Source organism: Leptonychotes weddellii, chromosome 10 (genome assembly GCF_054177405.1).
Source record: "Leptonychotes weddellii isolate Sample4059 chromosome 10, ASM5417740v2, whole genome shotgun sequence".
Lineage (NCBI taxonomy): Eukaryota > Metazoa > Chordata > Mammalia > Carnivora > Phocidae > Leptonychotes > Leptonychotes weddellii.
This window is the reverse complement of record NC_138378.1, coordinates 104,661,317-104,686,969: the sequence shown is the minus strand read 5'-3', so window position 1 is coordinate 104,686,969 and position 25,653 is coordinate 104,661,317. Positions and strand designations below refer to the sequence as shown.

General features: G+C 40.0%; 2 protein-coding genes across 5 annotated transcripts in view; both read left to right on the top strand.

Annotated features, from left to right (window-relative positions):
- The window catches only part of SELENOI (selenoprotein I), a 59,415-nt gene that overhangs the window by 28,098 nt on the left and 5,664 nt on the right, over positions 1-25,653 (top strand). The window contains exons 7-10 of one of the 2 annotated variants that reach the window (XM_031027686.2): positions 2,818-2,866; positions 4,241-4,421; positions 5,484-5,666; positions 7,883-7,994. In XM_031027686.2, coding sequence (XP_030883546.1) covers positions 2,818-2,866; positions 4,241-4,421; positions 5,484-5,666; positions 7,883-7,981 — 512 coding nt within the window. In that variant the 3' untranslated portion in view covers positions 7,982-7,994. Of the gene's footprint in view, positions 1-2,817; positions 2,867-4,240; positions 4,422-5,483; positions 5,667-7,882; positions 14,889-25,653 lie in introns of those variants that run through there. The other variant, XM_006732871.3, reaches the window with a different exon arrangement.
- Positions 17,834-25,653, top strand: part of DRC1 (dynein regulatory complex subunit 1) — a 43,084-nt gene continuing 35,264 nt past the window's right edge. For 2 of the 3 annotated variants that reach the window (XR_004075514.2, XM_031027683.2), the window contains exon 1: positions 17,834-19,756. Coding sequence is in view for 2 of the 3 variants with exons in the window: in XM_031027683.2 (XP_030883543.2) it covers positions 19,602-19,756 (155 nt within the window). In the remaining variant the exon portion in view is untranslated. The remainder of the gene's footprint in view (positions 19,757-25,653) is intronic. The other variant, XM_031027684.2, reaches the window with a different exon arrangement.

Genomic DNA, 25,653 nt, shown 5'->3' with positions numbered 1-25,653 from the left:
GCTTCTCATTGACAAGCACCTGGTCACCCAAAGCTCTGATGACAATGTACAATGAGATTAATGTTGTTTTCATGCGTACTAACACAGCGTTCATCCTGCCGGAGATTGAATAGTAATTTTGACTTTCAAGGTTTATTATTGAAGAAATAAATACCTTTTTAGAAGGTTGTAGCTGCCATAGAGCGTGATTCCTCTGATGAATCTGGGCAAAGTAAATTGAAAGCCTACTTTGGAAAGAATTCACCATTCTAGGTTCCATTAAGAACATTCATAATTCATGGAGAGAAGTCAAAATAATCAACATTAACAGGAATTTGGAAGAAGTGATTTCTGACCTTTATGGATGACATTGAGAGGTTTAAGACTTCAGTGGAGGAAGTAAGTAGCCGTGGTGGAAATAGCAAGAGAACTAGAATGAGAAGTGGAGCCTGAAGATGGGACTGAATTGCTGCCATCTCATGATCAAACTTTGTAACAGACGGGGAGTTCTTACGGATGAAAAAAGAAAGTGGTTTTCTTGAGATAGAATCTGTTGGTGAAGATGCTGTGAAAATTGTTGGAATGACAACAAAGGATTTCGAATATTACATAAACCGAGTTGAATAAAGCAGTGGCAGGGTTTGAGAGGATTGGCTGCTATTTTGAAAGAAGTTCTGTGGATAAAATGCCATCAACCAGCATTGCATACTGTAGAGAAACTGTTTGTGAAAGGAGGAGTCAGTGTGGGAGACTTCATTGTTTTCCGTTTTAAGAACTTGCCATAGCCACCCCCAACAGCAGCCATCAGCCTCGAGTCAAGACCCTCCACCAGCAAAAAGATTATGACTAGCTGGAAGCTCAGATGATGGTTAGAATTTTTTAGTATAAAGTATTTTTTAGTTAAGGCATGTACATTTTGTAAATACATAATGCTATTGTAATCTTAATAGGCTACATTATAGTATAAACATAACTTTTATGAACTGGGAAACCAAAAAATTTATGTGACTTGCTTTATTGTGACATTCACTTCATTGTGATGATCTGGAATGCAACCCGCAATATCTCTGAGGTATGCCTGTACTTTCTATGGAAAGTACACTAGGTGCTATTTAGAGAAGAAATAGAAGATACAGTGTGTCTTTTTGGCAACCTATACATAGCCCAGGCTTCCTACATGCTTGCTGTATTTAAGATAAAGCTATTTCAAGATATTTGAAACTAAAAATACTCTCAGTAGCAAATCTTTTGCAAGTTTCTGTCAGCCTATTTCCAACACCTCAGAGCTATAGTGATTCTGGGTTAATTAATTCAGCCCCTGCTCCCTACCAGTTCTTCCCAGCTTGACACAGAGTCAGCTTGTCTTCCCTTCCTTTCTAAGCTCTTCTAGCTTGGGGAACTTTGTCACATTTGGGCTTGGAAGTGGCAGAGTAATTCATCTTTTCAAATGAGATTTCTGTTTGGTGGATTCTAGTCTTTTTATCTGTTTTTAGCAAAATGTCTTAGGAATTGTTTTGAAGGAATGCTTTTCTGTCTTTGATCCTTAAGGTCATAGCTGCATTGACCACCTTCCCACCCCAAGCCAAGTATACAGCGGGAGTCTGGTGTGGACAAGCTAGGGCTAATCTGTTGAGTGATGGTGACATACCCAAATGAAGTAGCCCGAAACTTGCCACAGGTGTTGATTTGGAGTTTGACAGAGAAAAAAAATCAGGAATTTACATCTCTGTAATTTGTAGAACCAGAGAATTTAAAAAATGCCAGGGACATTAGGAAGTCAATTAACCCATCCATATTGTACAGCTGTGGAATCTGAAGCTCAGACAGATTGTCTGATTTGCCCAAGAGTACATTACTAGATTTCGGAGTCATCTGTAGGAAACTTGCAGTTAAACTGTAAGAGAGGATTCTCTGAGGGAGAATAGCACAGTTGAATGCCCAGTTAGGAATATGCAGGAGGCAGAGCTGCCAATAAAGGATAGCACATGTAATACTTGGATAACTAACACACTGGGAGAATGGATCACAAAGGCAAAGGCAGGAACGAATTGCAGTTAGTGGAGGGTCAGCAGAGTCCTCTTACTTAGAAGTCAGGAGTGAAGAAAGAATATTGAATTTGATCATTAGGAGAACTTGGTAAATTCCAGAATACAGTTTCTGCAGAGAGAAGGCAGAATGAGTGAGTACTGAGGAATTGAAGGCCACCAGCAAGGTCTAGCGAGTGATAGGGAAGAGTAAGAGAAGAAATGGTGAGGGAGAAGCAATGGGGTGGGGGTGGGGGGCTTCTTGGGAAGGCTGTCCTTGTTTTCAGGTTTGAGGGGAAAGAACTAGTGTATGCTTAGGGGTGGGCGGAGGAACTGAGAATGCTAGGGAGATAAATAAGTGGAAATGGGAAACCACAGAATCCATTAACCATCCCCTTTCAGTAACTCACACTTGTGCAATTTACTGCATACCAGGTACTGTTCCAGGTGTTTTTATGTGTAATAACTCATTTAATTCTCAAAACCCTACGGGGTCAATCCTATTAAGTCTATTTTACAAAAGAAGAAATTGAGGCACTGAAACGTTAATCTGCCTGAAATCCCATAACCTGTAGGCACAACCAAAGTTCAAGCCCGATCTTTCCCCTGAGCCTCTGCTCTGAAATCACCAAGCTGTACTGCCACTCTTCTGGTTGTAAATGTTGTTCAGAAGTGTATTTAATTTCATTACAAAAGTGAACCTGAACCTGAGAGTTACTGGGTCTAAAAGCATTAAATATTTTGTATGTATTTGATAATTATAAACATCACTCTTGAATAATAATCACAATAATTTAAATATTCTTCCTTTTAGGTTGTGCGTTATGTGTGACTCTTCCAATGAGTTTATTAAACTTTTTCAGGTAAGTATTTCTTAATTGGGCAAGAAATGTGAAAATCATTACATAGATGAATTTTAGGATCTGTTTTACTTTTGGCATCTGGACATTTTGAAAAGGTCGTGAAACCTGTATTTTGAACCTAGAATGAGGTTAGGATCATTTAGGGTCTACAGCGACGGCTCTGTAGTCAGTTCAACCATAGCACAAAACTGCTGGTTCTTTTGTTATAATTTTTGGCTCACCAGTCTTCTCTTTGTCATTTTTTTGTGGAGTGAATTGGGAAGGAGTGTGTTCTTGTTGAATATTGATAGGTTCATGTTCTTTTTAGAAATTGATTACAAGTTTTTATGAATTGATTCTGGGTAAGTGTAGTCAGCATGATCATAAAATTTCTGGACTTGTGTAGTTTAGGACCTAACCCTGAATCTATGCTGACTTCCCAGGTAGCACTATGTAAAAATTCTTGCCAGAGGAATGGGGCAAGGGTTCGGGAGGAGTTTCCTGGCTGGCATTTCATTTCTTTGATCTGCACCTCTCCACCTTTGCTCAGCCACGCTGAATTTACGTAGGGGACCTGAATGTATTTTGCTGTTTCCCTCCTTGGTAAATTTTGTTCCCACTTCCCTCTAATACTGTTTCCTTTGCTTGAAACGCTTGTACTTCCCTCCTCGTCCTTCAGCCCTCACATCTGTCCTGCAGAACCCTATCTGTGTCCCTCCAAGCTCTATGAATCTTCCCTATTCATGGCAACTGGCAGTCACTCATAGAAACCGTAACATTTCAGGCTCTGAAGGCCTTACAGATGGAGACATTTTCTCCTCATCTTCTAAGGATGAGGTCCTGATTAGGCGATATCTTGTCCAGGATCATGTAATCAGGGGCAGAACCAAGACTAGAATTTGGGGCTCTGTTCAGATGAGCTGACACATAATGGAGTGTGTGCTGGAGACACCGAGATAGGCTATGGGTGGTCTCAGTGCAGAGTCTTCCACTCGTTGGTTCTCTGTCACTTTGTATTGTCGCAGCACTCTGAGTACTTCCTCGTGGTGTTTTGTGTGCATTTTATTTCCCCTGTTGGAGTGTAAATCTCCCAGAACAAAGATCAAGTGCTATTCATCTTTACATTCCAGGGGACTAGGGCTCAGAAGACTTCCGTTCTAGTCCTGGCCCTGCCACTTGGTAGCAAGCTATGTAAACTTAAATTCTCACACCGTCACTTAACCTGTCTGCAAAATAGGGTTAGTAATGTTGGTTCTTTTTGTGCTATGGGATTATTGTGAGTATAAAGTAAGAGAATAAGTGTGAAAGTACTTTGAAAACTAGAAAATTTACAAACTCAGTGTGAGTTTTATATGTAATAATGTTCTCTGTATTACTTGATTTTCTTTTTTTCAGAAGCTATAAAAATAACACCTTGAAACACAATTCAATCTATGAAGCTATGGTTCCCTTTTTTTCTCCATGTTTGCTATTCATTTTGTCTACAGCATGGATCCTTCAGTCGCCTTCAGATATTTTAGAGTTGCATCCTAGAGTATTCTACTTTATGGTTGGAACAGCCTTTGCCAACATCACAGTAAGATTTTTTTCTTTTAAAATTAGTCATAATATATCTAAGGAGTATATGACAAAATTTGATAATTTGAGAAATTTTATATAGTATTGAAAATAAACAGATTTTAATTTAAAGATATTTTACATCAGAAACTTGAAAGAATTATAACCCCTAAGACAGAAATGCTGAAAATTATTTTTTCCTTTTCCAGATGGCTGCAGATCTAATGATTAATTTAGCGAGGCTGAAAGGGGTTTTTGAGAGAAAATACACACACACACACACACTTCTAAATCAGCTGATTTTAAAATTAACGGGGAGTAAAAACTTTGTAATAAATAGAACATTTTTTAAAAGCCCTTTCTCTGCGATGGCCCAGCAAGAGAGCAGACAGGTAGGAGAGATCAGGAGGAGGTGAGAAGGGACCTTAATGGTTCTCACAACCAGGGAGCCTGTGCTCTAACTCTAAAAACTTAGTTTTTACTTTATAAGGTAGCCACTGAGTTTATGTTTCCGTGTCTGTAACATGTGTTCAATATCACCAGTCCTATTGAATTCACAGGGTTTAAAGATGTGAAAATATTAATACATTGTATAAAAGGTATCTCAGAAGGAATAAAGCTAGATTTGAGTAAGGTATTGAAAGTAAAGGGAGCCAGAGAGGTCTTGGTGTTACTGTGACCATATGATTGAATTGGAGGCAGCATCTCCTCAACACCATGAAGAAATTTAGTTGCATGGAGCTATAAAAGGCTGTTTTGAAAGTTTTTTTTCAGATATCATGCTTAAAATTGGGAGAAATTTCTTTTATCCAAACTGTTACCTAGTGGAAGAATGCCTTCCGTAGCAACCTCACTAACTTGTCTTCCCGCCTCTTCTGACACACGCTCTGAGGGTCCGTGGGCTTGGACGTGTGGGCAGAGGTTCACTTTGGCTCCTGAGCAGTTGAGAACTACTGATTTTAATAATGTTGTGTAACTGTGTTGGTTCAAGTACTTGAAATGCTTTTTAAATGTTGGAGTTACTAATTTTGGAAGTGCTTTGCTAATTAAATTTTCATTCTTTCCGCCCCCCAACTTCAAGTGTCAGCTGATTGTTTGTCAAATGAGCAGCACCCGGTGCCCAACTTTGAATTGGTTCCTGGTTCCTCTTTTCTTGGTTGTCCTGGTGGTAAACTTAGGAGTACCCTCTTACGTTGAGAGCATTCTCCTGTATACTTTAACAGCTGTTTTCACTCTGGCCCACATCCATTATGGAGTACAAGTGGTGAGTACTCTAGAGCAAAATTGATTCCATTTGGTTCTTATGTACTAGGAAAGGTGAGGGAAAAATTTCCTAAGAAAGTAACTTATTAAAGTAACTGGAAGGAAAAAAAAATAAAGTAGCTGGAAGAATTGGGATATTCTCAATAAATTTTGAATAATATCCAGTACATAATTTCAGATACCGTTTCTCTGATGAATATGTTACAGTAACTACAAGTAATTTAAAAGCTGGATAATTATGAGGAATTAGTTGTTTTTAAGTAGGTAGAAATGTAAACTGTTTTCTTGGTGAATGGAGTTGTAAACTCTTATGTGCTTTTAATTCTGTGAGGACCAAATAATCCCATTTGTTGATGATTTATTTCTGTACTTGCTTCGTTAGCTTTAGGGGCATTTTTATAAGAGGGAAATATTAGAAGAAAATGGATTTAAGAAGTATTTTGCAAACCTTAATATTCTCTTCTAAAGCAAGAGACTAGTTTCAGGGCAAATGGACTAAGAATAAAATGAAAATGAGAACCATGCAGTTTATTTTCTTTCCCTCACACTTTAACACTCTTTTCTAATTATTTGACATATTTTAGCATGGTCTTATAAATATGATTTTTAATTGTTGTACAGTATTCCATCAAGGAGATTACTTAATAATTACCCAGGGTACTTAGTTATGATCCAGTTATTTTAATCATTTATGTTGTTTCTAAATTTTCACCATTATAAATTAGAGTGAACAATCCGGAATAATATATTTTCCTTTGTTTTCTGAAGGTAGTTTCATAGCAATAAAAAATGTAAAAGGGGGGGCACCTGGGTGGCTCAGTCGGTTAAGCGGCTGCCTTCGGCTCGGGTCATGATCCCAGGGTCCTGGGATCGAGCCCCACATCGGGCTCCCTGCTCAGCGGGGAGCCTGCTTCTCCCTCTCCCTCTGCCTGCCTCTCTGCGTACTTGTTCTGTCTCTCTATCTCTCTGTCAAATAAATAAATAAAATCTTTAAAAAAAAAAAGTAAAAGGGTATTCATGTTAGTATTCATGTTTTTATGACTTAAAATGCTTCTATTTGGTATGCTTGTTTTAAAAGGAACCCTACTAGGACTCAGTTTGAGAAACAAAATGTCTTCTATACTGTCATACATATTTTTAAAATGGGGGCACCTGTCATGCTTGATAACTACTTTATACTGTGCATATGTTGCTAAACTTAGGTTTCTTCTCGTAGGGTTCTCCCCAAAGTAGCTTACATTTGTTGGGATAAAATAGATGAAAAAAAAAATCCACGATAGCTAGGGATTATGACATGAAGACATAATTGTTTGTTTTATTTGCATGTACTTAACATAAATGCTTCTTCACTTCATGTTAATACTCTTAGACTTTCATATTCTATTTCATAATATAGTTGTAAATGTCTTTTATAATTGTGTTAATTTATTATAACCCCTCAGAAGCATATCTTTAGGCAACTGTACATAAACCAAACCAAAACATCTTTTTCTTTAAATTACAAAAGCAGTACATTTTCACTGTTAAAAACCTGGAAAATAAATACAAGTTATTGGGGAAAAAAAATTCAAAGAACATCTTTTTTGTCTGTCTTTGTGCTCTCTTGCCACTTCTGCAACTTCTGACCAGAAGGTAGAACTTGATAAGCCACACAAAGCACTAACTTTTGAACTACTGAAATATGAATAATAACAATAGAGCTGGGAAGTATTAAATAAATGATGTTTGGTAACTGACACATAACCAGGGTCTTGCCTACCCACCAGGAATACCTTAACTAATATGGCCTAAATCTCCCAAAATGTACTGTTTCATCAGTATTAGGAATGATTACCTAGAAATACTGTAAGCAACTGAATATTGAGTCTAACTGTATATGTAAATATTCGATCTACTATATATTGTAAGTCAGCTAACCCTATAATTTTTCAGCAGATTTGGGTGTGAATCTGTGTGGTCCAGAGGGCTCTGGAAAGACTAGATTTTGGAGTTAGGCAGCCCCAGGCTTAAGTCCTAACCCTCCCAGGGGTAGTCCTGGTATTCTATAGAATTCTATAACCTTCTAGCTCTATAGCTATCCTAGGCCAGAAAAACCTGTCATTATTTCTGCTGAGTTTTGCTGCATCGGTAAATTCTCTCCAGAGGGTGAATTCTGTGTCCTTTTAAAAAATGACTAGGAATGTATTTGTCACTGCCTCATGTTCTGGTTTTCCGCAGGTAAAGCAGCTGAGCAGCCATTTTCAGATTTATCCCTTCTCGTTGAGGAAACCAAACTCGGATTGACTAGGAATGGAAGAAAAGAATAGTGGCCTGTAATCTACAGAAAAAAGTACTGTAAATAAGATGCTTGTAAATATTTCATCCATCACCATTGAACTAAACTGATCTGCTTAACAGACCTGGGAACTCAAGTGTGTATAGTACTTGGATAGTGGGAGTGATACAAATGATCTGAACTTACGGAATTTTGGACCTACTAACTCCCAACTTATTTTATTTTTTATAAAACCATGTGGCATTTTGGTTAAGCATAATGTACTTTAGACCAGCAAAATGTTTCTAGTGATTTTAGCTTCATGAGTCTATAATGTTTTGGTTCATACAGAGTTAAAGATGCTTTGTTTTTATTTTTAAAGTCCCCACATTGGTTTAGGAACACTGATAACATTAAGAAAACCACAAAATGTTTTCATATTTGGTACTACTTTAGTAGTAGGTCTTTAGCAGTGGAAGTTATCAATAGCCCAAATCTAATATAGGGAAAATATAAGAGCAAGTCACCTTTAGCAAGAGATGCCAAATGATTACAGAACTATAATGTACAATTGCCAAATACTGGTTTCTCTTTCCCATGGAAATGCCTTTTTTCCTCATGTGCTAAGAGAGCTAGTATATATATTTAGATTCTCTAGTATTCTGGCTCTCTTTGTTTGGGAGAGATCTTGATAAATGATTTAATTTTCTTTTAAAGAAAAATATTCGACTGAGACTTAGCAGAGAGTGGATCATAATTGTAGCTCACCCACTGACATGGTTCATCGTTTAAATATGGCATTTCCCCCCTTAGCTGCAAGTTGCTGAGATTTGGTGCCTGTGAACTATGATTATATGAATGCATGTGACAGTCGCAGTCTTACGATAATTACTTGTAGGGAACACAGGTAAACTTCCTTGTAAGAGAAATTTACTTTGGAGCTAGAAATCTCATGAGCCTCACTATGAATTCCTGCTATGAACCTCACTACAAAATTCGTTTTCTGATTCAGTTTGCCCTTCCTTCCTTCCTTCCTTCCTTCCCTCCCTCCTTTCTTTGTTTCTTCCGTCCGTCTGTCCATCCGTCCATCCGTCTCTTTTTTATGGAGGAGAGAGTGCTGTGTTTTTTATTTCATACAAGATAAAGAAGTAGAAATTCTTTCTTCTCTAACTTGCCCACTTCCCCACCTGAAGAAAGTTTCTGATATATATGCCTTACTGAGTACCTACTCTCTTTAATATGACTTGGAATAATTTTTGAGGTTTACTGACAAACATAAAAATCCCTTTGACTTCAATGTGGTTGTTTTATAGATCACACCTTTTCATGAATGTGGATATTTTATCTTTTTGACTTTGTCTCCATTTAGTTTGGTGGTGGTGAAATTTACTTGCTGATTTTCTTTTATTTTCCACTGAATGAGGTTTGTGCTCGAATGAAGAGTGTATCTTAAACCCTTTTTTGTTTGGATGGATTGCACTTGGATAAAATAGGCACCACTGTGTTGATATGTAATTAAATTCTTAACCATTATTTATCTATGAATGTGACCATCGTTAAATTTAATTATAGTGTATTCCTTTTTGAATTTCAGTCTCCTGCTTTGTAAAAATAACTATGTAATATTTCAGTTTTTAAATTTGTAAATCCTAATCATTGTTATCCAGGTTATTAGAAATGAGGAGTCAAGGAGCTAACTCATGGTTCTGTACTCATTTTTAAAAACGGTTCATAAAGATTGAGGTATATTCTGTGACTTTTTTTGAGACTGAACATGGTGAGAAATCGATGCTGGAAAATGTGGGTAGTGATTCTGTGTTTGTTAATAAGTTGCCATCATGGAGGTCAGAGAATGAACAAATTAAGTAAGGGTAACTCATTTTGTAGACCTTGTTCTTTGTCATCTGTAAAATTGAACTGGATCAAGTGGTAGTTTGGGCTGGGAACAAAGCTTTGTTTGTTCCAAGGTTTCTGAGCTAATCATTTTACCTTTTTGTTGATCTTGTACACAAGAATGAGATTAATCTGTATTATATAAGAAAAGAACTGAGAAATGTTTATAAAATGACAAATTTGAGCCACAGGCTTTCTTCACCTTATGCAGTATAGTTAAAAAAAAAAATACCCTTCTGGCATAGGGTCATGTTCTGTACTTTTGGGACTATTTTACATCAAAGTGTCTTTCTGTTCTTTTTCTGTTGCATCAAGTTTATTTGAAATTGTTTTATGCCTGTACTTCATGACCTATTTCCCTATGGGGTAAAGAATTATGCCATAGTTTTATTGACACCATTAGATGAAAGGTGGCTGTCAACAAGGTGAAAGTGAAACTGAGTGATGAACTGTTTCAGAATACTGTGGACTTGTGAATCTTCAGTGGACTGCTTTTTTTTTTTGGTTTAGTCTGCCATCTTGAAATGCATCTTGAAAGCCTCCATTTGTCGTGTAGTGATATAGCAGCTGAAGCAGGACTTACTTGCAAATAGCTCTGTGCATTTGTGTCGTGCCAATTACCATAACATTTCCAAAGTATAAAAGATATTTCAGGCTTATGCATGTTATTTTGGGGTGAGTCTACCACTCCAGCCTTTCTCCCAGCATACACTGAGCTGCCTTTAGGGGAGCAATGGCATGGTTGGTCATACATGCTTGTTTTCTGTACATTTCAGAATGGAGTGCCTTAGCCAGGCCAGGTGTTTGCTTTGTGTTTCTGCTGACCAAAGTTAACCTAGACCTGTGAGAAGTTTCTTGTCAGGTTATGGTATGAACAATGTCCTTTCATGCTTGTCAGAAATTAATTCCCCTGTATTTGAGGGGGACATGGGATAGAAAAATCCTTAAAATACCTGGATAGAGTATCTGCCTTTTCTGATCCTTTACTGACATTCATGATCTTTAGTGCATTACACAGTTTAAGATCGTCACAGTTGACACTGCCATTCCTCCATTTATACATAATAGATGTAGTTCATGAGTTTTAGTCTCAAGGGTAATAGAGTGAATAACTTCCAGATGAAAAACTAAATGGTCCTTGGCCTTTTAATAATATCATGCTTAAAATATTTTAAATTCTAATTTAAAAAAATCTCCATGCTGATTATGGTCTAGAATGTTCTACCAATATTTCATTTATTTTAATATAGAGGTATGGGGAAGAGGAGTATATGTCTAGAGTTGTCCAAATTCTAAATAGGTACCAAGAGAGCATTAATCATGACCTGGAGTCTGGGCTTTGGGGGAATATGGAAAAGAAAAAGCAGGCATAAGGTCCACCGAAGGAGAGGAAAGGGTCACCTTAATGCACAGGGCCTGTTGTGCCCAATGGTCCTAGTGCAGTGCAGAGTTTAAAATTGTTCCTTCAGTAACTTCAAATTCAAATGTGAATTTGAAAAGTTCCCAAGTGTTCAGTTTTCAAAGAATTTATTTTGTAATCAGTCAAAAAACATTTGGAATGTAACTTGCTTTCCAAAGTAGACTTTGATTCTATAGCCTGTGGAAAATAAAAAGATAAACTGAAGGTGTTTGAGTCAAAGGGCCCTTTTCCCCTTTGTATTTTAACTAGAAGCCTGTGTGTAACTCTTCCTTTTCACTGTTCACCCGGCCTCCCTTTTGACTTGCTACACCTGGGAGAGACGCGCCCACTTGCTTTATAGTGCCTGGGTCTGCCACATTCCAATCTCCTGGATTGCCTTAGATCTCTTGACATGTCAAGGACTGGGACTGTGCCAGAGGGAACAGAGTAAACCTGATGGGCTAGAACTTTTGACTTTGGGTCCCCAGAAAGCCAAAAACAAATACAGAAATCTTTGGTTGTTGTGTTGATTCCTGTTTTCAGAGTGGCCTTTATCTTGACCTCGGTTCTGGACTTGAGTACTCTAGGAGATTTCTGGTCATATTAGGATTTTCTTTGTCCTGTGAGGTGTCCTTGTAAGAGCATGCCCTTTCTTGAACACCCTGTGGGTGAATAACCTTCCTAGTTAGCTGCCAGTACTAGAACCTTCCAGAAGGAATTTTAATTAGTATGCTGCATTTGAAGCACTTTGACATGTACATTTTAAGTGACAGTTTTAACAGTAAAACGGTGTTAAACTAATCACTGTGAAAGTTGAAAGTGTGATGCTCTGTACATTTTAGGAAGCTTAAGTAAATTTCTGGTTTTTCCTTTGTTAATTATGTAACCCAGGTGATTTGCATATTTTACTTTTCATCTTTGACAGTGGCACAGATGACTGACATTTTGGCAGGCAGTTACATTAGGGTATATGGTAAATCATGGTTGTGTAGCTTTTCCAGAGAAAGTGGCGACATGTTAACTTCTTCCTTGTGTGGAACCATGGGAGTGGGATTTATTGGCTAATTCACTGCAGTATTTTTACAGTGCAAAATAAACGTCCACATGCTAGTAATACGCGTTGCTCTTTAATAAACAAATGTGCAAGAGATAGTAATCTAGCTGATTTTGGGGGGGGGGGTTGTTTTTAAGCAGGGACCTGCTCTTTAGTCAGATCTTAAATGAGCTAATATTTAGGGAAGCAAAAGATGTTCTGCCATCTGTAGCCCTCTCAACAGGTGGCCTGTATGAGGAAGTTGTGTTATATTTGGTCAGAAAGGCCAGGGTCCCAGAATTGGAAAATGGTACATGGACTGATTTTAGAATTTTTTTTTTTTTTAAAGATTTTATTTATTTATTTGAGAGAGAGAATGAGATAGAGCATGAGAGTGGGGAGGGTCAGAGGGAGAAGCAGACTCCCTGCTGAGCAGGGAGCCAGATGCGGGACTCAATCCTGGGACTCCAGGATCATGACCTGAGCCGAAGGCAGTCGCTTCACCAACTGAGCCACCCAGGCGCCCTGATTTTAGAATATTTTAACAAGGGCTTATCTCTATAGGAAAGTCCATTTGGACATAACAGAAGGATTGTCTGGTCTTCTGCAGACCCATTCACATTGTTTTACTCTTCACAGAATCATTTTAGGAAAGGTAGGCTAAATCAGAGTGGTGCTGTTTTTAAAGCTTGTGAATTGGATCATGGCCGTATGGTACCTAATGCTACATGGAACTTAGAGACAGTATTCAAGATACCAGGAGTGGGGAAGCCTGGCTGGCTCAGTCCGTAGAGTGTGCGACTCTTGTTCTCAGGGTTGTGTGTTCAAGCCCCATGTTCGGTGTCAAGATTACTTAAAAAAATAAAATCTTAAAAAAAGAAAAAAAACCCCGAAAAACCAGGAATGGCTAAATGCTGGGGATGCCTTATGGTTCTTTGGCTAAAGTCTTCTCTTGAGCAGTTTCTATGGGTAATAATTAAGATTAGAATTGATTTTGTTTTTTTATTAAAACATACACAATTTGCCATGAGTTCTAGATTCTGATATTCTTGACAAGCACTTTTTATCTCCACAAAGAGTAAGTTCTTGACCTTACTTGGGACCTGCTTAGTTAGTATTTGATGTTATTAACCCGTTATGGGGGGAATTTTCATTTTGCAAGACCTGTGAATGTTGCATTTTAAATCTGTTTGAATTACTGGTATCATTTAGCATCAAACTCTAACAGCTGCTAATTAAAACTACCCACAATATTAACATTGTAGGTTATTTTGTTTAGCTAACTTACCCTATTAGCTTTCAAGAGACAAAGTCCCAGCGACATGTAATGACTTGCTCGTTCCAAAATGTGCCAAGAGAGCAGACTTCAGTATTAAACTCCAAATTTCAACTGTTTTAAAAAAAGTAGCATTTCCTCTGGGTAATGGGGAGGCAGTGAATTACTGCCCAGGTGCAAACTCCGTACCACCTACCTGTCCCCTTTCCCTCCCATCCAACATAGAATAGGTTAAATTTGCAGCCAACTGTAGGAAAAGAAGTTGGTACTTTTCTGAGTAAGGCTTCATGTCCTGTGACTAGGAAGAGGTGGCAGGAATCATGGCCTAATCAATTATTGAGTTGTGTCGCTTGGGCCATTGCAGTTTGCTTTCTGTAGTATTCTGAAACAAAAGGATGACTCCCTCCCTTCTCAGGTACTGAGAAACAGCTCCATGTAAGCAGCCAGAATGTGTTTGCGACAAGTAGGATATATTAGAGTGGAAGATAAAGGGTAGCACAAAATCTTTCATTTTCTCTTTCAGGTAGTTTAATTGAGCATATTCATAATTGGTCTTTCCAGAACTTGCTGTGTTCATAGTAAATAACGTAGCATTTATTTTATCTGGTTATGTGTGGTGTGCGTGTATATACGTATTCAATATGTGCACATATTTCTGCATTATATGTACGATACATTCATTTATATGTACATACTCTCTTGATTATCTGTAAAATGGTAAGCCCTCATTAGATTGTTCTCTTCTTGTTGACTTAGGCAGCATGGAGCCCATAACTCTGTGAAGCCTCTTCCTTATCTGGAACCACAGTCTTTCCTATTTGCAGTTCATCTCCATCCCCAAGGAAGGCCCTTGAAATATGTCGCTTTCTGTTTCCCTTTCACCAGGGATTGTGAGTGAGAAAGATAGCTGCTTCCACCGGGTTTGAGGCTTCTGGCTCTGAATGATGATGCGGCCCTTTCCTGGCCCGAAGGCAGCTTCGGAACAGTTGTGCTGAAGGGCTCAATGGGGGAAAAAAACCTAGCCCTTGCAGAAATGGGGCTTCATAACTTGCTTAAATTCCTTAGCTGCAGTGTTGTGAAGTCTTAGATAATTTGATGCACAAATAGATTACAACTATGCATTACACTGTTACTTTTGCATCATTGGTAGTACTGTTCCATGTTGGTAGCCCAGATAATCAAGACCTGACTGTTTCTTGCCACTGGATTCTGGAAGCCTTGCCCTTTCAACTGGATTTATGTTTATTTCTGCTGCTGTGAACCCCAAAAGTAATGCAGTAGGTTTTAATTTAAAATTGTTTAATTCTATTATTGATAAATATTTATTGTAATAAAAGTAAAAAGTAAATAATTTTTAAATCCTTCTAACTGTTTTCAGATTGTCTTCTTTGTTTTTCCTTGGAAGGTACAAGAGGGGAGGGAGCTAGGAGGAGAAAAATAATGTCCAGCCACTTGTCTCAGAGTTATTATTTTAGAGCAAAACATTAAATGGTTTTTCGTTTTGTTTGTTTAAAGAACGATCAGCCCAGGGGCGCCTGGGTGGCTCAGTTAAGCGTCTGCCTTTGGCTAAGATCGTGATCCCAGGGTCCTGGGATGGAGCCCCCAGTGGGGCTCCCTGCTCTGCGGGAAGCCTGCTTCTCCCTCTGCCCCTCCCCCCACTCATTTTCTCTCTTTCTCTCCCTCTCTCAAATAAATAAAATCTTAAAAAAAAAAAAAAAAAGAACGATCAGCCTGCTTGCTCCTGGGTGCTCTGTAATCCTGTGCCTTGTTTCAGAAAGGGTACCTGGTGGCAGTTAACAGCTGTTCATGATGTCCTGTTCTTGATTTCCCCAGAACTGGGTACTGGGCAGTGTATAATGATAACTGGGTCACACTTAAATTAGTTTGTACAGTGGTTGTCTCATACTTAAAAACATTTTCCTATCGAAAGAATGTTAATTTTCCAGGCTAATTCCACAAGAACCGAATGGCCACACTTGGTACACTTAAACAATAAGCTTTATTGAAAAACCTCATATTTTCGGGCACTTGGGTGGCTCGGTTGGTTAGGCGACTGCGTTCTGCTCAGGTCATGATCCTGGAGTCCTGGGATCGCGCCCCGCATCGGGCTCCCTCCTCAGCCGGGGGTCTGCTTCTCCTGCCCCTCTCCCCCCATGCGCGCGCGCTCTCTCTCTCAAATAAATAAATAAAATCTTAAAAAAAAAAAAGAAAAACCTCATATTTTCTAACATTGCTTCTGAGAATATTTCCTGTCTTTTACATCAGAATTGATCTCTGGCAGCAGGCATTTGAATTTTTTTTCTGTAATAGGTTTGAAGAAGGTGAGGAGAAAATGTCCATATTGTAACCCAGGCTAGTTCTCCAGCAGTGGGCTCATAATCCCCTGTCCCTCCCAGCCTCTTGGTTGCCCTAGCAGTTATCCCTGCCCTTCTATCTGCAGACCTGCCAACACCGAGAGAGTGCCTGACGGCATAGCAGGTGCGTCCTAGGTAAGCAGCTTGGGTCTGTCCAAACGTAGACGCTGTGCCTCCAAAATGTCCTGCTTTTCTTCCTGCTCTCATCTTTTCTCCTTGCTCATGAGTTTCCTGAAAGAAAAATTGATGTCTGCTCCTTCCATTTTTTCTTTTTGCTTTTATTCTGAAAGTTTCTCAACACCTCCCAAGCTTTTAATGCCATGACTGTTTCTTAGTCATGTTCAGCCTGGCAGGCTTCGACCTGGGGCAAGTTACTTATTTTTTTCTGAGCCTCAGTTTCTTCACCTGTAAAATGGGATTAGTAATATTACCGCAGTCATGTGTATGTGCTATGAATGATGCAAGGAGGTATTTAGCACAGTGTGTGGTCTAAGGTAGGTCCTCGGTTTCTGCTAATAACTTTGAACCCTTCCCTAAGCCTTATGACCTACTCTTGAAACTTCCCTTCTTCCTTCCCTTTCCTGTTCTGTCCTTTGTACCTTTGGTAGTCAATACATGAAGATGATGGGTGAGGCAGTTCTAAAAATAACTTGAAATGAGTAAAAGAAGATTGCCTTCTGAGAATCTATTAGTAAAATTCACACAAATTTGGGAGACAGGAATAAGCCAAGAAATTACGTAAATGTTTGAATTCCCAAACCCCAATTAAGATGATTTGGTGTAATCTTACGGATGTGGAATTAAGTATGTGACTTGACTTCATATACTAAAATCTAGTCAGTGTATCATTTTTCTGGAAAAAGGCTATATACTGAAGGTAGATGGCGAGCCTGTAGCATAGCAAAGAAAGCCCATACATCCAGAAGAGTTTGCATTTATCATCCCAAACTTACCCAGGGATGGGATGGAAGGACTATCGAGTCTTTGTGGCAAGTTATACCCATTGTGGGCCCCTCAGTTCATTGCAGTCAATCGTACAACATCAGGAAACTTGCCAATTATAGTTTGATTTCCTTTGTAGATTATCCACAGACATGTGCTGGTCACAGGTCATACATACACATGCTTGTGTGTCAGTTGTAGTTTCCTGCTCAAATTAGGGTATCCTCTTTTTCTTTTGTGAGCTTATTAGTGTAAGTCAATTCTCCAAAGCAGCTCTACTTTTTGGAGTATTGCCTACCAGTGAGGACCAGACTCTGTTTGTGAATTATCAAGATGGACCTACACCTACAACCCACCCCCAAATCCCTCTCACCTGTGACATTTGCCTGCTGCAGTCTCTTCAGGAACTCCTGTCACCACTCTTTAAAAAAAAATAAACTTTATTTTTTTATTACATCAAAAGTGATTTGTATTATTTGTAAAGTTTTTTTAGACTAGAAAATAAAAACCACCCATAGACCCACACCCAGAGATACCAACTACTTTGTGTTTTTTTTCCCCCAAATCAAAAGCTTTACTAAAACAATGTAAATTTGGGAAATAATGGATATTAATTTAATTTCTACAGTTTAATTCTTTTCCCCGAGTTTTTATTTGAAGTCCAGTTAGTTGACATGCAGTGTACAATATAAGTGATTCAACACTTGGCATACAACACCCCGTGCTCATCACAAGTGCCCTTCTTAATCCCCATCACCTATTTCATCCATCACTCCACTGACCTCCCCTCTGATGACTATCAGTTTGTTCTCTATAGTTAAGAGTCTGTTTCTTGGTTTACCTCTCTCTCTTCCCCCTTTGCTTGCTTGTTTTGTTTCTTAAATTCCACATTCCAATGAAATCATACGGTATTTGTCTTTCTGACATAATACTTGAGCTCCATCCATGTCGCTGCAAATGGCAAGATTTCATGCTTTTTTATGGCTGTGTAATATTCCATTTGTGTGTGTGTGTGTGTGTGTATACACACACACCACGTCTTCTTTATCCATTCATCAGTAGATGGGACAGACACTTGGGCTGTTTCCATAATCTGGCTATTTGTAGATAGTTCTGCTGTAAACATCGGGGTGTATGTATCCCTTTGGTTTTTTATTTTTTATTTAAATTCCAGTCAGTTAACATACAGTGTACTATTAGTTTCAGGTGTAAAAATATAGTGTACTTGCATACAACACGTAGGATACAAAATCAATGTACAGAAATCTTGCATTTCTTTTTCTTTCTTTTTTTTCTTTAGAGAGGGAGCGGGGGTAGAGGCAGAGGGAGAGTGAGAGAGAGTCTTAAGCAGGTTCCATGTCCAGCTCAGAGCCCCACATGGGGCTTGATCTCATAACCCTGAGATCATGACCTGAGCCAAAATCAAGAGTCAGATGTTTAACTGATTGAGCCACCCAGGCGCCCCAGAAATCTATTGCATTTCTATACACCAATAATGAAGCAGCAGAAAGGACTCAATCCCATTTACAATTGTACCAAAAACAGATACCTAGGAATAAACCAAACCAAAGATGTAAAAGATCTGTACTCTGAAAACTATAAAACACTGATGAAAGAAATAGAAGACAACACAGAGCAATGGAAAGACATTACATGCTCATGGATTGAAAGAACAAATATTGTTAAACTGTCTATACTCCCTAAAGCAATCTACACATTTAATGCAATCCCTATCAAAATACCTATAGCATTTTTCACAGAACTAGAACAATCCCAAAATTTGTATGGAACCACAAAAGACTCCGAATAGCCAAAGCAACCTTGAAAAAGCAAAGCAAAGCTGGAGGCATCACAATTCCAGACTTCCAAGTTACAGTACAAAGCTGTAGTGATCAAAACACTATTACGATACTGGCACAAAAAGAGACACATAGATCAGTGGAACAGAATAGAAAACCCAGAAATGAACTCACAACTATACGGTCAATTAATCTTCAACAAAGCAGGAAAGAATATCCAGTGGGAAAAAGAAATGTCTTCCACAAATGATGTTGGGAAAACTGGCCCACTTTCTTATACCATACACAAAAATAAATTCAAAATGGATTAAAGACCTAAATGTGAGATCTGAAACCATAAAGATCCTAGAAGAGAACACAGGCAGTAACTTCTTTGATATCAGCCTTACTTTCTGTTCATTTTTCTTCCCTATATACTAGATACATTTCCAATAGAACTTGGATCACACTCTACACATTGTATTACATCTCTTCTTCGTTTAATACATCTTAATCTCTCTCTAGGTCAGATCCGTTCTTAGTGGCTGCATTGTTTTCCATCCCATGAAAGCTTTGTCAGTTCCCCTGTTGATGGATTTTGGGGGTCATACCAGTTTTTTAATATTATAAATAACCGCAGTGAGCACACAGATACATCTAGGTACATTTCTTTCATTCAGCAAACACTGGTTGTGCACTTACTACATACTAGGTATTATGCTAGGCGCTATTTGTACAGTGCTGAATGAAACTGATGTCATTTTCACCCCGCGAAGGTAGAGCCTAAGTTGCATTCTCTCTCCAGGATAAAGCCCTGGGCTGGCATGCAAATGCAGGTGGGCGGGGCCTGAGGTGGCGTGTGTGTGTGTGTGCGCGCGCGCGCGCGCGCGCGCACTCCAGCTGCCGGTCAGGTGACTGCCTTTCCCTGGCAACGGCTTGTTGTTAGCAACCGGGCGGTGGTCTGGCTGGTGGTCCGGGCGGAGCTGCCTGGGGCGGGAGGCACTGTCATGAATCCGCCGGGACCCCTGGGGGTCCTGGAGGAAAAGGAGGAGGAACACTTGTCCACTCCGATTCTCGGGCCGTCCATACATTCTGACAACCCTCAGGAGCGGATCCAGGCCCGGCGCCTCCGCATCGCGGCGCGCCTGGAAGCCCGGAGGCGGTGAGCGGGGGAGGGAGGGGGCATCTGGGCGGGTCCGCAGCGGAGCGCCCCGGGTACCCGCGACGCAGGGCGGGGACGAGGCGGGCGCCTTCCCCAGGCGGGGGACTCTGAGGGGAGCGGCCGGGGAGCCCCGTGTGTGAGCGGAAAGATAGGCAGTGAGATAGGAAAAATTTCTTCCGGAAGGTTCAAGCAAAGTATGGGATATGAAAACATTCAACACACTTGTAAAGTCAAAGACGGAAATAATAGTCCCTTCAGCGCTTTTATTGAGGGCCTGCTGTGCCATGCACTGAGAGCAATACGCTGAAGACACAGGCCATCCGTGACCTCCCCTTAGAGGTCTTCTTTCCTTCTTCCATCCCAACCTGCCTTCCTTCCACAAGCAGTTCTGCAGCGGACTTCCGCTGTCACTTCTGCTGGTCTCAGTGGCTTATCTGCTTGGATGACACAAACCCTCATTCCTGAAGGGTCTGAGACTGATATTCATACCCTTCTCAGGCCAAGGTTGTTGCACCTGTCCATTCACAGACACAGTGGGCTGTCATAAGGGGGTACCAAGAGGCACCTGCATGATCTTCTGAATTCCTCAAACACCCTCCCTGTGTAACGGCACTTACACCTTGTCCTGCTGGCCAGGGTCAGCTACCCTACTGAGATGCTGACTTCTTGTCTGCTGGCCATTGGACACAAGGGGCCCAGAGTGTTGTGGCTGTGTTCCAACAAAACTTTACTTACGGACACGGAGATTTGAATGTCGTATAATGTTCACGCATCACAAAATATTCTTCATATTTTGATCTTGTTTTCTGAATTCACTTTTTAGAGAAGTTTTAGGTTTGCAGCAAAATTGAGTGGAAAGTACAGAGATTTCCCAATACACTACCTGCCCCCACACATGCATAGCCTGTCCCACTATCAGCACCCTCCAGAGTGGTACATTTGTTACAAATGATGAAACTGAGTTGACACATCATCACCCTAAGTTCATAGTTTACATCATGATTCACTCTTGGTGTTCTATGGATTTTGACAAATATGTAATGACATGTATCCACCATTATAATACCATACAGAATAGTTTCACTGCCCTAAAAATCCTTTGTGCTCTGCCCAGTCATCTGATCTTTTTTTTTTTTAACCATTAAAAAATGTAAAAATCATTCTTTGCTTGTGAGCCCTACAAAAACAGGTGGGTCATATTTGGCTCCCAGGCCAGTCTGATGTAATGGATCAATGTGATGTTCTGTGGGATATCCAGATGGTCCTGATCTAGTCAGACTATATTTTGACCGATATCAGGAGAATTACCACGACCCTGTAAGTGTGTGGGTTATATGAATATACATTATTATCTGTTGCATGTAAATGTGAGCTTCCTGATCCTTTTTCGTGATTGAGGTAGAAAAGAACACATTTGGCCCGGTCGGCAGCCACCTTGTATGTACTCAGACCACTCCAATCTGCTCTAGCAAAGATACCACGCTTGCATGGCAGCAGCAATCAGGGTTACTACTTGGTTGAGCTTGCGGTATTAATCATTTTCTCACATCCCATCCAGTTTTTGCAGAGGCCAGACCCGTGATTTAAATGGAGACTTGATAGGGACCACCCCTCCTGTATCCTTGAGATCCTTAAGGGTGACACTAATCCCCCGCTCCCCACCCCGTTTGTGATTGTTTTTATGTAATCAGGTGCAGTTTTAGAGATGTCCATTTGGCCTTCCCTGCCATGATAACTCTTACCTGCAGGCCAAGGACTTAATGTGGGAGTTTCTCAAATTTCTAAGTATGTTGAGATCGCTCTGATTGCTCTTTGAGGGAACTGCTTGGAGAAGCCAGAAGTGTAATTAAGGAGACCAGTTAGGAAGCAATTGCATTGGTCCGGGTGAGGAATGAAGTTGGTCTGGTGGGATTGGAGAGAAAGCAGATGTACTCAAGACATATTTTAGAGCTTTAACTGACTGAATTCACTGATTTTGGATACGCTGGTCAAAGACAGGGGAAAAGCAAGAGTGGCTTGAACAGCTGGGTAGACGGTAGTGCCTTATACTGAAATGATGAAGACAGCGACAGGGGAAGCGAGGCAGGAGGATTTGGAAATCAAGAGTTTGGCTTTGGACATATTAAATGAAATTGGATTTTGGAAGACATTAAAACTGAGATGTCCATTAGGCAGTTGGACATGGGTCTGAAACTCAGAAGAGAATTGGATTAGAGAGGTCAGTGCAGAGTCAACAGCCTTATGATTGTATTGAAAACCATGGGAATGGATTGACTTACACTGGAAAAGAGGATAAAAAGATGAGAAGAGAGCTCATGCCAAGCCCTAGGAAAGCTCTGCATTTAGAAACAGATGGAAAAGGAAACGCTGACAGAGGATTGTCTCCGTGATATAAAGATGCTGTAGAATGGCCAGTGGTGCTGGTGGGAAAACTTAATACATGAGGTACAGCGGTGGACCCAATGAATTTAACACCCGGAGCAGGGGAGTTTTTAAAATAATAATAGCCTGGGGGCGCCTGGGTGGCTCAGTCATTAAGTTTCTGCCTCAGGTTATGATCCCAGGGTCCTGGGATTGAGCCCCAAATTGGGCTCCCTGCTCCGCAGGAAGCCTGCTTCTCCCTCTCCCTCTCCCCCTGCTTGTGTTCCCTCTCTTCCTGTGTCTCTCTCTGTCAAATAAATAAATAAAATCTTAAAAAAAAAAAAAAATAATAGCCTGAAAAGGAAAGCAGACAGTGAACGTTTTCTTCAATTGAACTTTGTTTATATAACCAGGCCAGTGAAAAAATTTTAAAAATAAAAGTAAAATTTACAGTATGAAACAAGGAAACAGGAACGGATCAATACTTTTTAATTACATTACTGTATTTTTGGGGGGAAAGGAAGGAAAAACATGAAGAAGTGTTTCCAAAAGAGTTCTGCAAGGTTTAGAGAATGATTACATGTGGAATGACAGAACTGAACTAACTGGAGTTCAACTTCTTCATGTTTTCAATAGCTGGGCTGTTGTTAATGTCAAATCCCTCTTTTTTTTTTTTTTTTTTTAAGATTTTATTTATTTATTTGAGAGAGAGAGAGAGCGCACAGAGGGAGAGGGAGAAGCAGACTCGCCAAGCAGAGAGCCCTAATCAGGGCTCGATCCCAGGACCCTGAGATCATGACCTGAGCCGAAGGCAGATGCCCAACTGACTGAGCCACCCAGGTGCCCGCCCCATTTGTCAAATCCCTCTTGTGCTGGGAGATGTAGTACCTTGGGGGTTGGGGATGTGCCCTTTGCCTAAGTGAGTTGGGACAATTTGGAACCATTTCAAATGTGTCCTCAAAACGTGTGTGCAGTTGAGTCTGTGCGTGTCACAGGCCTACTGTATTCTCCGTGTTCTCTGAATTAATTTCCTTGTTAAAGGACAAGACATAGAAAGGTGCTGTATCGAAGCCTACATATATATTCTATACATTTTTTTTCTTAAGATTTTTTTGTTAAAGTAATCTCTACACCCAATGTGGGGCTCGAACTCACAACCCTGAGAACAAGAGTCTCATGTTCTTCTGACTGAGCCAGTCAGTTGCCCCCATATATATTTTTAAAAATCAACAGTAGCTGCAGAAATTGTTTAGAACTTAGATTAACAAATGATTTTTCAGAAAGGAGTGTTTTATCATTGACCTTGTTTTGTTGCTGGCATGGGTTGATAATAATAAGCAGACAGACTTTTAGTCCATTGTATCCTTTTAAAATATCTATAGGCTCCTTGAGTTGGCCTCTGGTGCCCACTGCCCTAAGTGCTTGGGCCTCGGTATGCCACTGAGGTATACTTTTAGGGAAGAAGCTGTTAATAGAATCAAATGTCATATAAAAATAAAGAACAGGATTAATAGGATAATGCTTCTGAAAATCCCAGTCTCTACTGTCTCAGCTGAAGTGTGAAATTCCTGGAGATGTGACTCCGGAGTAAGGATGGCAGATGGAACACATACATTTATCTTGGATCTCTATCAAAACTCCATTTAAAGGGATTAAATAAAAAAGACATAAACCCAAAAAGTCAAGCAAAACAGAAGGGACTCAACAGCAACAACATTTTGGAAGCTGGGAAGCATAAGGACAGATGGTAAATGGTCTCGCAGATTCGAGACTATGGAAATACAAACTGGTAGTGAGGAAAGCTGAGAGCCCCCCTTGATTTACTCTGCAGTAAATCTGCAAAAGACCAGGAAATTGGAAGCATCAGGTTCAAGTAGAAGTAGAGGGGAAGAAGGGGACTAAAATCAGGAAAAGGGTTGGGAAAATTAATAGTTGGATGCCAGGAACCTTTTTCCCACCTGGCACAAAAGACGGGAGGTTTGGAGGAAGTAAATTGGAGGATCTACGGTTTGGGGGGCGTTGGGCAGAGATGAGGCAGGAACACTGTACTAAAAGCAAGGGGATTCTGTGGCCATGTGCACACTGCTGCTGAGACCTTGCAGTCCTTCTGCCCGTTCTGGGAAAATGGGCAAGTCAGAGCTTCACAAAGTAGGCAGGAGACTAAAGTCTCTCTGGAAAATTTGACCAGCCCCCAAGTAAGGATTTAAAGGCACTGACATCCAGAGTTGCCCACCAGGCGGTCCAAGTAGATGGTCCTACGCTGAAGTTCACTGTTGTCAAGCTACACCCTTGCATTCAGAGCTTCCTTCAGCTTTTCAGTCTTATGGTGACAAGGTAGCCAAGGATTTCTAGACATCTGAGGAAAATCTTTACCATGAAAGGTAGACACCAAAATGAACACACAGAAAAAAGCAACTTAGAGGAACTTGAGACTATGTAGGAAGAAAAGACAACAGTAATACAACAAAAAGACTCATTTGGACCATCCTCGGAAAAAAAAGAAATGATACTGCATCCACAGAACAAGAATAGGATGCTGTTAAAAGGGGTGGTGAGAGAACAAAATAGAGCTCTTGGAAATTAAAAAATATGATAAAAATGGAAAACTGTAGAAGGGTTAGGAAATAAAGGTCATGGAGTCACATAGAAGGTAGAGCAAAAAGAAAAACAGAAACTAGGAGAGAAAAAGATTTTTCAAAATTAGAGGACCAGTCTAGGAGATCTTGTCTCTCCTTTATAGATCCATAAAGAAAGGGCAGAGCAAACAGAGGGGAGGAAATTATCACTGGAAGTATTCAAGAAAATTGATCAGAACTGAAGCTCATGAGTTTCCTGCTTGGGGGGAACACCCGACTGAAAATGTTCAGCCCAATGGACGAAAGTAGACCCACCCGTGGGCATACCATTGAGAAAGTTCAGAGTGTTATCGAAAAACCCAAGTTTGGCTGCCCATTGCTTGGAAAGCCAATACTCAAGAGGCGAGTTTTGATTGGAAAGGAATATGAGCTTTATTCAGGGGACCAGCCAGCTGGGGAGAAGGCGGAGTCTTTTTTTTTTTTAATTAACATATAATGTATTATTTGTTTCGGGGGTACAGGTCTGTGTTCATCAGTCTTACACAATTCACAGTGCTCACCAAAGTACATACCCTCCCCAATGTCCATCACCCAGCCACCCCATCCCCCTTACCCCCCTCCACTCGAGCCACCCTCAGTTTGTTTCCTGAGATTAAGAGTCTCTTATGTTTGTCTCCCTCTCTGGTTTCATCTTGTTTCATTTTTCCCTCCCTTCCCCTATGATCCTCTGTCTTGTTTCTCAAAATCCTCATATCAATGAGATCATATGATACTTATCTTTCTCTGATTGACTTATTTCGCTTAGCATAATACCCTCTAGTTCCATCCAAGTCGTTGCAAATGGCAAGATTTCGTTTTTTGTTTTGTTTGGTTTTTTTTTGATGGCTGAGTAATATTCCATTGTATATATATATACTACATATTCTTTATCCATTCATCTGTTGATGGACATCTGGGCTC